Genomic DNA, 10,959 nt, shown 5'->3' with positions numbered 1-10,959 from the left:
CTAACACAGTGAAACCCTGTCTCTACTAAAAATACAAAAAAAATTAGCCGGGTGTGGTCCAGGTGCCTGTAATCCCAGCTACTCGGGAGGTTGAGGCAGGAGAATGACATGAACCTGGGAGGTGGAGCTTGCAGTGAGTGGAGATCGCGCTACTGCACTCCAGCCTGGGCAACAGAGCAAGACTCTGTCTTAAAGAAAAAAAAAAAGTTTTCTAAGTTGGGTGGGCATGTTGGCTCACGCCTGTAATTCTAGCACTTTGGGAGGCCAAGGAGCTTAGGAGTTTGTGACCAGCCAGGAGTTTGCCCCCAGCCTGAGCAACATGGTGAAACGCTGTCTCTACTAAAATACAAAAATTTAAGGCTGGGCGCTGTGGCTTACGCCTGTAATCCCAGCACTTTGGGAGGCCAGGGCGGGCAGATCACGAGGCCAGGGTGGCATGTCCGACTGTGTGACAGGTGGACAGACAGGGCCTCCACAGGGAGCCATGCCCTACCCCTAGGTCCAGCCGGCTGTCTTCTTATAATACCCACCTGCCTTTTTCCAGACTAGTCTGGCCAACATAGTGAAACCACGTCTCTATTAAATATACAAAAAATTAGCCGGGTGTGGTGGTGTGCACCTGTAATCCTAGCTACTCGGGAGGCTGAGGCAGGAGAATCACGTGAACCCAGGAGGCGGAGGCAGAGGTTGCAGTGAGCTGAGATCACTCCATTGCACTCCACCGCAGGCAACAATGTGAGACTCTGTCTCAAAAAACAAAAACAAACAAACAAAAAAAATTAGCCAGGCATGGTGGCGTGTGCCTGTAATCCCAGCTACTTGGGACGCCAAAGCAGGAGAATTGCTTGAACCCAGGAGGCGGAGGTTGCAGTGAGCGGAGATTGTGCCACTGCACTCCAGCCTGGTTGACAGAGTCGAAACTCCATCTCCAAAAATACACATGTATAAGTAAAAGTAAATACGTTAAAGTGTATAACTAAAAACAAACAAAAGCCATGGCACTTTTAGAATAGGCACTTTTTTTTTTTTTTGAGACAGAGTCTCACTCTGTCGCCAGGCTGGAGTGCAGTGGTGCATTCTCGGCTCACTGCAACCTCTGCCTCCTGGGTTCAGGCCATTCTCCTGCCTCAGCCTCCCGAGTAGCTGGGATCACAGGCGCCCACCACCATGCCCAGCTAATTTTTTTGTATTTTTAGTAGAGACAGGGTTTCACTGTGTTAGCCAGGATTGTAGAATAGGCCTTTTCAAAATGTGAAACCAATTCCCACCCCACCTCTGCTCTCCTTGTCTTTTCCTTGGAGAGCCGACAGTATGATGGCAAAAACATGGGCTTGGGAACTCAGCTGACTACATATTCATATTAGCTGTGTGACCTTGGGCAAGGCACTGAGTCTCTCAAGTCTCTATTGTTCTCATAAGAAAAATGAGAACAAGATTGCCCACCTCACAGGGGAGAGAAAGAAGATACGGAATGTAAAATGCCAAGCATTTAATCCCATATAGTAATGCTCCTCTGTCCCTCCGTGCTGTACCTGCCACTGCCCACTTGCTGTCAGCAAATAGTAGCAGCAATCAGGCCCATGCATCCCACCCAACCCTGTTCCAGGGCAATAGCAGCCCTTGGCCTCCTCAGGGACTTGCTTTTTGTAACAGTCTGTTCCCTTAAGGTGGGTGTCACAGCCGACCTAGGAGGGGAACTTGAAAAGGAGGCGAGAAGTGTGTGTGCATATCCACACCTGGGTATAGGGAGGGGGATTGTGTGCGTGTGTGCAGGCACACCTGTGCACCTATGCCACCATGGGCAGTGTGTGTCTGAGATCACTGTATCCCATCTGTCCCTCCCCCTCAGCTATGATCGAAACACCCTGGTGGCCATCGTGGTGGGCGTGGGGCGCCTCATCACTGGCATGGACCGAGGCCTCATGGGCATGTGTGTCAACGAGCGGCGACGCCTCATTGTGCCTCCCCACCTGGGCTATGGGAGCATCGGCCTGGGTGAGAAGGGCTGGGGCACAAGCTGGGGATGGAGGAGACCAGGAGGCAGAATCAGGGATCCTGGGGTGAGAAAACTGAAGTGCCGAGATGAGGGGTGACTTGCCCAATGTCATGCTGTGCACGCAGTATGAAGAGTGGCAGCTCTGGCTGGGGCAGTGGCTGACATCTATGGTCCCAGAGTTTTGGGAGGCCAAGGTGGGAGGATTGCTTGAACCCAGGAGTTCCAGACCAGCCTAGGCAACATAGTGAGACCCCGTCTTTCCAAAACATAAAATAAATTATCCAGGCGTGGTGGTGTGTGCCTGTAGTCCTAACTACTCAGGAGGCTCAGGTGGGAGGATTGCTTGAGCCCGGGATTTCAAGGTTGCAGTGAGCCATGATCATGCCACTGAATTCCAGCCTGTGTGACAGAGCAAAACCCCATCGTTTTTTTTGAGACAGGGTCTCACTCTGTTGCACAGGCTGGAGTGTAGTGGTGTGATACCAGCTCACTGCAACTTCAGCCTCCTGGGCTCAAGCAATCCTCCCGTCTCAGCCTAACAAATAGCTGGGAGTACAGGTGCACACCACCATGCATGGCTAATTTTTTGTATTTTTAGTAGAGATGAGGTTTCACAATGTTGTGCAGGCTGGTCTTGAACTTCTGGGCTCAAGCCATCCACCTGTCTTGGCCTCCCACAGTGCTGGGATAACAGGCATGAGCTACTGTGCCTGGCCCCCTATCTCTTAAAAAAAACAAAACAAAAATAGTGGCTGCTCTGTGCCTGGTTTGCGTCTCCTGGTGCTGGGATGAGAGGAAGGGGAGTAACAGGGCCCTGGCTGGGATCGTGGTTGGCAGAGCAGAACTCTGAGACCTCCATGCTGCTGCACCCTCACAGCGGGGCTCATTCCACCGGATGCCACCCTCTACTTCGATGTGGTTCTGCTGGATGTGTGGAATAAGGAAGACACCGTGCAGGTGAGCACCTTGCTGCGCCCGCCCCACTGCCCCCGCATGGTCCAGGATGGTGACTTTGTCCGCTACCACTACAATGGCACCTTGCTGGATGGCACCTCCTTCGACACAAGGTAAGGGGCTGGAGGGGAGCCCTGAGGCACTGGGGACTGTGGCATGGGGAGTGGGAGTCCAGGGCCCAGCCTGCCTCTCCTACTTCCACCTCATTTTCTGCAGCTACAGTAAGGGCGGCACTTATGATACCTACGTCGGCTCTGGTTGGCTGATCAAGGGCATGGACCAGGGGCTGCTGGGCATGTGTCCTGGAGAGAGAAGGAAGATTATCATCCCTCCATTTCTGGCCTATGGCGAGAAAGGCTATGGTGAGGGTGGGCAAGGACTCAAGGGGAAATTCTCCAAAAGAGGGAAAACCAGGCTTCCACATACAGTTGCTCAGGTTGTATACTGCACGAGGACATCCAGCCAAGGACGCAAGGCAGGATGAAGTCTACCTTTGCTGCTGTCTCACTAAGAAGGGGTGCTTTATTCTGATTCACACAAAGGCTCAGTATGAGCCGGTGGTGTCCCTGGGGAACACCAAGCTCAGGCCTTACTGGAAGAGCAAGAAGCAGGGCTGCTGATGGACGGGAAAGGGCTCTGGAGAGTGGGGCTAGTGTCTCCTTGCATGGTGCCCACTGGGCCTTCCTGATTCAAGAAAGAGCCTGGGCTTGCTCCCCAGCCATATGGTTCAGGCCCTATCCCTTCCCCAGGGACAGTGATCCCCCCACATGCCTCGCTGGTCTTTCACATCCTCCTGATTGACGTGCACAACCCTAAGGACACTGTCCAGCTAGAGACGCTGGAGCTCCCCGCCGGCTGTGTCCGCAGAGCCGTGGCCGGGGACTTCATGCGCTACCACTACAATGGCTCCTTGATGGACGGCACCCTCTTCGATTCCAGGTCAGGAGGGTCTTGAGGTGGGAGGGAGGGGGCTGGGTGAAATGTGGACGAAACTGGGGGTCACTCTGAGCTGCCTGGAAGGGGAGGGCCCCTTTGACTCCCTTCCTGGCCCTCCCACCTTGTATTGCAGCTACTCCCGCAACCACACCTACAATACCTATATCGGGCAGGGTTACATCATCCCCGGGATGGACCAGGGGCTCCAGGGCGCCTGCATAGGGGAGCGCCGGAGAATTACCATCCCCCCACACCTCGCCTACGGGGAGAATGGAACTGGTAGGGGCGTTCCCCAGCCACCACCTCAGCTCCTCCTCCAAACTGCCCGTTGTGGTCAGGCCGCCCCTCCCACAGTGGGATTCCAGCCACCACTCGGCCCTCTCATCACAAAAACATGCATGCAGCTTACACCTGGTCGCCCCATCTGATTCCTGCCACCCGGACTCCATTGGTTTCCTCCAGGGCAGCGCCTCACTTCTCCCCTTCTGCAGTGGAGAAGGGCAGCCAACTCCTCTGAGTTTGGGGAGGGAGGGTGGTTATGGAAAAACAGAACCAGCATACCCCCAGGACCGTCCTCACCTGTATAGTGGGCAAGCCAAGCTGATCTGCAGGATAAGTTACTGGGAGTTTGCAAGATGGTGAGTGGAAAAGGGCTTTCTAACTGGAAAGCCGCCTTCCCCTGCCCCCTGCCCCAATGAGAGTTTGTTAGAATTGACTCTGGACAAACATCCCCTCCCATCCTCCTTTGGATCCTCTGGGTCGGGAAGGGGTATCAGGTCTAGGGGCCTCCATGGAGGGGGTATCAGGTCTAGGAGCCTCCATGGAGAGACCTCGAGGAGCCTCTGCTAGTGCTCTGAGCTGACCACACTCCCCCATTCTGTCCTCAGGAGACAAGATCCCTGGCTCTGCCGTGCTAATCTTCAACGTTCATGTCATTGACTTCCACAACCCTGCGGATGTGGTGGAAATCAGGACACTGTCCCGGCCATCGGAGACCTGCAATGAGACCACCAAGCTTGGGGACTTTGTTCGATACCATTACAACTGTTCTTTGCTGGATGGCACCCAGCTCTTCACCTCGTGGGTCCTGGGTGGGGCCGGGACTGGGCAGGTGGGTGGACACAGGCATGGGGAGTCCTCCTCACCGTACCCCGACGCCTGCTCCTCCCTCTTGGTCCTCGAGCGCCAGGGGAGCATTCAGCCTCTTGCTGCTTCTGTAAGTCCCCATCTCAGAGCATGCTGGGGAGCCATGAGGAGATGAAATTCTCTGCTTCGCCGGGGAAGGGAAGGTGAAGCCAACCGTTGCGGGAGAACTGCTCTTTCCATTTCACAGAGGGGAGACTGACGCAGGAAGCCATGAGCCCTCGAGGCCATACTTTAGGGGGCAGAGGCAAGATGAGAAGGGAACCCCACGTCTGCACCGCTGGGCCCCTGCACTCTGCTGCATGGTCCAAGTCACCAGTGGGAGTCACTCCGGAACTGAGGGCTTGTTTTGGGCCCACCTCAGAGAGAGTGGGGTGTGTGCTAGCAGGGGACAGGTTGGCTGCTGACCTGGGCATCTGCTCTCCCCCAGGCATGACTACGGGGCCCCCCAGGAGGCGACTCTGGGGGCCAACAAGGTGATCGAAGGCCTGGACACGGGCCTGCAGGGCATGTGTGTGGGAGAGAGGCGGCAGCTCATCGTGCCCCCGCATCTGGCCCATGGGGAGAGTGGAGGTGAGGGGCTGAGACCGTAATCTTGTTTTTTTTTTGGGGGGATGGAGTCTCACTCTGTCACCCAGGCTGGAGTACAGTGGCGTGATCTCAGCTCACTGCAACCTCTGCTTCCCAGATTCAAGCGATTCTCCTGCCTCAGCCTCCCTAGTAGCTGGGATTACAGGCACCTGCCACTATGCACAGCTAATTTTTGTATTTTTAGTAGAGATGGGGTTTTGCCATATTGGTCAGGCTGGTCTTGAACTCCTGACCTCAGGTGATCCACCCGCCTTGGCCTCCCAAAGTGCTGGGATTACAATCGTGAGTCACTGCGCCTGGCCCGAGACCGTAATCTAACTGGCATCCGTCCCTTTTGCTCCTGCCCACTGTGGGCCTGATGGCTGGTGGGAGGAGTCAGGAATGCCTTCAGGGTGGCTCCTTAAACATCCCATGCCCCACTCTCCAGCCTAGCCCCAGGAGGGGAAACTGGCCTGTGGGCTGGGAAACAGTGAAGCCAGGCCCAGACCCTGGCCTGACTAGGACTCCTCCCTTCTCTCCTGCCCTCCCTCCAGCCCGGGGAGTCCCAGGCAGTGCTGTGCTGCTGTTTGAAGTGGAGCTGGTGTCCCGGGAGGATGGGCTGCCCACAGGCTACCTGTTTGTGTGGCATGAGGACCCTCCTGCCAACCTGTTTGAAGACATGGACCTCAACAAGGATGGAGAGGTCCCTCCAGAGGAGGTGAGTGAAGGTTCAGTCCTAATAACCATGTCCACGCACTCCCCGCACCCAAGAAGCGTGGAGGAAGAAGATGTCCCTGTCCGGACTGCCCACCTGCCCTCGTGCTCTTGCCTGTGCTGAGTCCTGTACCTCAGGCTCCTCGTCCCTGCTGTTTCCTGGGCACACATGCAGGCTGTTCCCTACGTGAGACCAGTCACTGACTATCCCCCATGCCACGCCTCCACCCCGGCCCCCACCAGGACCCCAGCACCAGTGCCTTTCCCAGCCCTTCCTGAGTTACAGGGTGCGGGGGAGCCTGGGAAAAAATAAGAAAAAAAAAAGCACTCACTGACCTCCATCTGGGGCCCCTCCCAAGGCCATCACCCTCACTGCCCACTCCCCCGGTTCTCCCCTCCCCCAGTTCTCCACCTTCATCAAGGCTCAAGTGAGTGAGGGCAAAGGACGCCTCATGCCTGGGCAGGACCCTGAGAAAACCATAGGAGACATGTTCCAGAACCAGGACCGCAACCAGGACGGCAAGATCACAGTCGAGGAGCTCAAGCTGAAGTCAGATGAGGACCAGGAGCGGGTCCACGAGGAGCTCTGAGGGGCAGAGAGCCTGGCCGGGCCTGAGACACACAGGCCCACTGCGAGGGGGACAGTGGCGGCGGGACTGACCTGCTGACAGTCACCCTCCCTCTGCCGGGATGAGGTCCGGGAGCCAACTAAAACGATGGCAGAGGAGACATCTCTGGTGTTCCCACCACCCTAGATGAAAATCCACAGCACAGACCTCTACCCCATTTCTCTTCCATCCCCAAACTCCTTCTTTAAAATGTTTGGATTTGCAAAGCCAATTTGGGGCTGGTGGAGCCTGGGGTTGGATAGGGCCATGGCTGGTCCCCCACCATACCACCCCTCCACATCACAGGCACAGCTGAGCTTGTTATCCCTCTCCCCAAACTTTCTCTTTATTTGTACTTCTTGTTATCCCCACTCCCAGCCCCTATTCCTCTATGTGACAGCTCCCTGGGACCCCTCCACCTTCCTCCCCATTCCTGACTGGCTCCTAGGGAAGGGGACAGCTCCTGGAGGGCAGCCCTACCTCTCCCATGCCCTTTGCCCTCCTCCCTCGCCTCCAGTGGAGGCTGAGCTGACCCTGGGCTGCTGGAGGCCAGGACTGGGCTGTAGTTAGCTTTTCATCCCTGAAGAAGGCTCCTTTCCCTAAGGAACCATAGAAGAAGAAAACAGGGCATGTGTGAGGGAACCTGCTTGGGTGGGTGTTAGGGCTATGAAATCTTGGATTTGGGGCTGAGGGCTGGGAGGGAGGGCAGAGCTCTGCACACTCAAAAGGCTAAATTGGTGTCAGTCCTTTTTTCCTTTGTTCCAAATAAAAGATTAAACCAATGGCCTTAGGGTGTCTTTTGGAACAGGTTGAGGAGCAGAGGGGAATGGCTAGCGGGTTAAGCGGGGGTTGTGGGAGGCCTTTAGACCCAGAGATTGGGAAAAAAGTTAAACCAGGCTGTTTCCATGGCCTCATTAGTTCCAGACAGCGGCGTGTCCCCAGATCGGGGACTCCCCATCTGGAGGTTTCCTGCCTGCCCTGGGCCTAACCTGGGGGCTTCGCTGCAGGAAGGGAGGCCTGGTCTGTGGAGGGGGTGAATGTGTAGAACGGGGAGGCCTCCAGCAGGGCGTGGAGAGACGATCCTCATCCTCCAGTTGTCGCAATTGAATGGGAAAGACAAGGTCCCTGACCTCAAACACAATCTACAAAGTTCAAGGATTAAATTAAACCACACAAGTCAGATTATCCTTTTCCATAGATCATTTCCAATACTATGATATTCCCATCTCTCCCTGCTCCTGGCCACCACCTGTTACCACCTGTCCACCCTCTTGCTAGGGGAAAGGTAACCGAGTTCAGATCTCCACAGTGTCTTGCAAGAGGACTGCAGCCGCCAACCAGGCCATCTGTCCTCGCCAAGCATTCGGAGGATGGGGTGGGGACTTAGGAGAGAAAATGACAGGACCGGACTCACACAGCAAACTGCCTCCATCGGCACTTCCTGCCCAGGGTCCCCTAAGAGACATGACTGCTCCCCATGGGCAGTGACTGACATTCTCTGGCCCCAAAGTATCCAGAAAACTCCTTGATTGAAGTGTTTTTTTTTTTTTTTTTTTTTTTTTTTTTTTTTTTTTTTTTTTTTGAGACAGGGTCTCACTCTGTCACCCAGGGTGGAGTACAGTGGTATGATCTCAGCTCACTGCAACCTCCGCCTCCCGGGTTCAAGTGATTCCCCTGCTTCAGCCACCTGAGTAGCTGGGATTACAGGCACGCGCCACCACGCCTGGCTTATTTTTGTATTTTTAGTAGAGACGGTCTTACCATGTTGGCCAGGCTAGTCTCAAACTCCTGACGGCAAGTGATCCGCCACCCTGGCCTCCCAGAGTGCTGGGATTACAGGTGTGAGCCACTGCGCTGGCCAAGAAAGCTTCTTGATTAAAGTCTGGAAGTGGTTACTGACCCAGTCTAAGATGGTTACCACTCCCTCCTCCCAAAACCAAATGGAACAGGCCTGAAGCAGAGAAATGCAGCAAAAGGCATGGGCTTTGGTCAGAAACATTCAAATCCTGGCTCCAGCTCCTAGCTACTGAGTTTGGGCAAGTTACCCATCCTGCCTGAGCCATCTGGAAGCAGGAGGAGCTGCACCTACTTGTGGGGTCATTGTGAGGGTCAACTGGCAGACACCCAAATGCCCAGAGCAGCACCTGGCACACCGCAGGCCTTCAGTAACATCTGTATTACCTCCCGGTTCACATCTGCAGAATAACAGAACTTTCCAACGGCTAGTCAAACATTGCAGGAAAGGTGCCAGTGATTTCCTCTAAAGCTAAGACAATGCTGAACTGGCTCGTCAGGGTCAGCCCAAGAATGCAAGACCACAGTGCACACATCACTTCTTTCACCTTGGGACCCTCAGGTGCCTGCTCTAAATTCCCCTTTTCAGGTCATCCACTTTAGTGGCCCCGACCCATAAGAGGTGAAAGGAGAGCCTAGGGCAAAGGGGGACATCCACACCCGAATGCATCCCCTCAGGGATCCCTAAAGAGGGAGCTCTCAGACAGGGTTGCCTCAACCCCACCGATCCTAAATGAATTTCAAGTTTGATGGCTGAATCAGAATAAAGTCAAACCACTGCAGGCCAGAAAATACCCTTTCAACCCCACCCTGAACCAGACACAATCAGGCTGTGCTCGGACGGGGTCCCAGGCCAATTTGTGGTGGTTCGCAAACTGTGTTCCTAGAAGCATCACTTGTGCCCCCAGGCCCAAGAGGTCCAGGTTCTACCCCGACCCACATCCCCTGAATCAGAACAGCTGTTTTTTTCATTTTAAAAATTTTGATCTGTTTCACATATTATATTTGTTTGAAGAACAACTTCCTACTTTTAAAAGTTTTGAAAACAATCCCTGGAATGGACAATCCCTAGAGCACTGACATGCTGTGGTCCAAGGTTCACCAGGAACAGTGCTTGTGCCCTGCCACATGGCGGGGCTCCTTCAAGCCTCTGGTGATGAAGGTGCTCAGGGAAAGGAGGAAGGAGGGGTATGGAAGGACCCAGCCGCTGCTGGCCACCCTGGCCTCTGCTCTGTGTTCATGGGGGAGCGGACTCCTCACCACGGCCTACAAGTCGGGCTGAAGCCTGTGCCCTCAGGGGCCTTGCATCTCCAGCTGGTCCCCCTGGCACAGGATGTGCTGCAGCAGCCCATTGACCACATCCAGAGTCTCGTCCTTCTCCAGCACGATGTCATAGGAGTCCATGTAGCGCTCCCGCCGCTCCTCCACCTGCCCGGAGTGAGAATAAGAAGCCTGAGGGTCCCCAAATGCCCCACCCTCCATAGCTCACTCTCAAAGCCCCTGGGGTTGGGGAGGAGAGCATTCAAGCAGCAACTCCCAGCTCCCTTTTGAGAGCCAGAGGAGTTCAGGTTACTGGAACTACCCTTTGGAGACAGATAAGGGATGGGCATGGGCTATCACAATGAACCCTTGGGTCAATACCAAAGGATAGTAACAAGGAATAAAAACAAAAAACCAGATGTTGCCACTTTGGGAGGCTGAGGCAGAAGGATCATCTGAACCCAAGAGTTTGAGACCAGCCCAGGCAACATGGCAAAACCCCATCTCTACAAAAATTGGCCGGGCATGGGGGTGGGTGCCTGTAGTCCCAGCTACTTGGGAGGCTGAGGCAGGAGGATCACTTGAGCCCAGGAAATTAAGGCTACAGTGAGCCAAGACTGAGCCACGACACTCCAGCCTAGGTGACAGAGTGAGGCCTTGTCTCAAAAAAGAAACAAAAAACAGATGTTGCCTCTAATCCATCTGGATTGAATTTCTTTCCCTCCCTCCCTCCCTCCCTTCCTTCCTTCCTTTCTTTTTTGAGATAGGGTCTGACTCTGCTGCATAGGCTGAAGTGCAGTGGCATAATCTTGGCTCACTGCGGCTTTGACCTCCGGGACTCAAGTGATCTTCCTGCCTCAGCCTCCTGCGCAGCTAGAACTACAGGCATGCTCACCACACCAGCTAATTTGTGTTGTTGTTGAGACAGGGTCTCATTATGTTGCACAGGCTGGTCTCAAACTCTGGCCTCAAATGATCCCCCTG

At 54.7% G+C, this 10,959-nt stretch overlaps 2 protein-coding genes across 5 annotated transcripts in view; one reads left to right on the top strand and one right to left on the bottom strand.

The window, feature by feature from the left end:
* Positions 1-7,703, top strand: part of FKBP10 (FK506 binding protein 10, 65 kDa) — an 11,024-nt gene extending 3,321 nt beyond the window's left edge. The window contains exons 2-10 of the mRNA XM_011929753.1: positions 1,850-1,995; positions 2,874-3,063; positions 3,167-3,312; positions 3,700-3,889; positions 4,020-4,165; positions 4,774-4,966; positions 5,460-5,602; positions 6,154-6,317; positions 6,718-7,703. Coding sequence (XP_011785143.1) covers positions 1,850-1,995; positions 2,874-3,063; positions 3,167-3,312; positions 3,700-3,889; positions 4,020-4,165; positions 4,774-4,966; positions 5,460-5,602; positions 6,154-6,317; positions 6,718-6,903 — 1,504 coding nt within the window. The 3' untranslated portion in view covers positions 6,904-7,703. The remainder of the gene's footprint in view (positions 1-1,849; positions 1,996-2,873; positions 3,064-3,166; positions 3,313-3,699; positions 3,890-4,019; positions 4,166-4,773; positions 4,967-5,459; positions 5,603-6,153; positions 6,318-6,717) is intronic.
* A 1,983-nt stretch (positions 7,704-9,686) lies between these two features.
* Positions 9,687-10,959, bottom strand: part of NT5C3B (5'-nucleotidase, cytosolic IIIB) — a 16,750-nt gene continuing 15,477 nt past the window's right edge. For 3 of the 4 annotated variants that reach the window (XM_011929750.1, XM_011929749.1, XM_011929751.1), the window contains one exon: positions 9,687-10,143. In XM_011929750.1, the coding sequence (XP_011785140.1) occupies positions 10,009-10,143 (135 nt within the window). In that variant the 3' untranslated portion in view covers positions 9,687-10,008. The remainder of the gene's footprint in view (positions 10,144-10,959) is intronic. The other variant, XM_011929752.1, reaches the window with a different exon arrangement.

The sequence above is a fragment of the Colobus angolensis genome, unplaced genomic scaffold (genome assembly GCF_000951035.1).
Source record: "Colobus angolensis palliatus isolate OR3802 unplaced genomic scaffold, Cang.pa_1.0 Scaffold83, whole genome shotgun sequence".
Taxonomy (NCBI): domain Eukaryota; kingdom Metazoa; phylum Chordata; class Mammalia; order Primates; family Cercopithecidae; genus Colobus; species Colobus angolensis.
The sequence above is the reverse complement of the archived record's forward strand: the minus strand, read 5'-3'. Positions and strand labels throughout refer to the sequence as shown.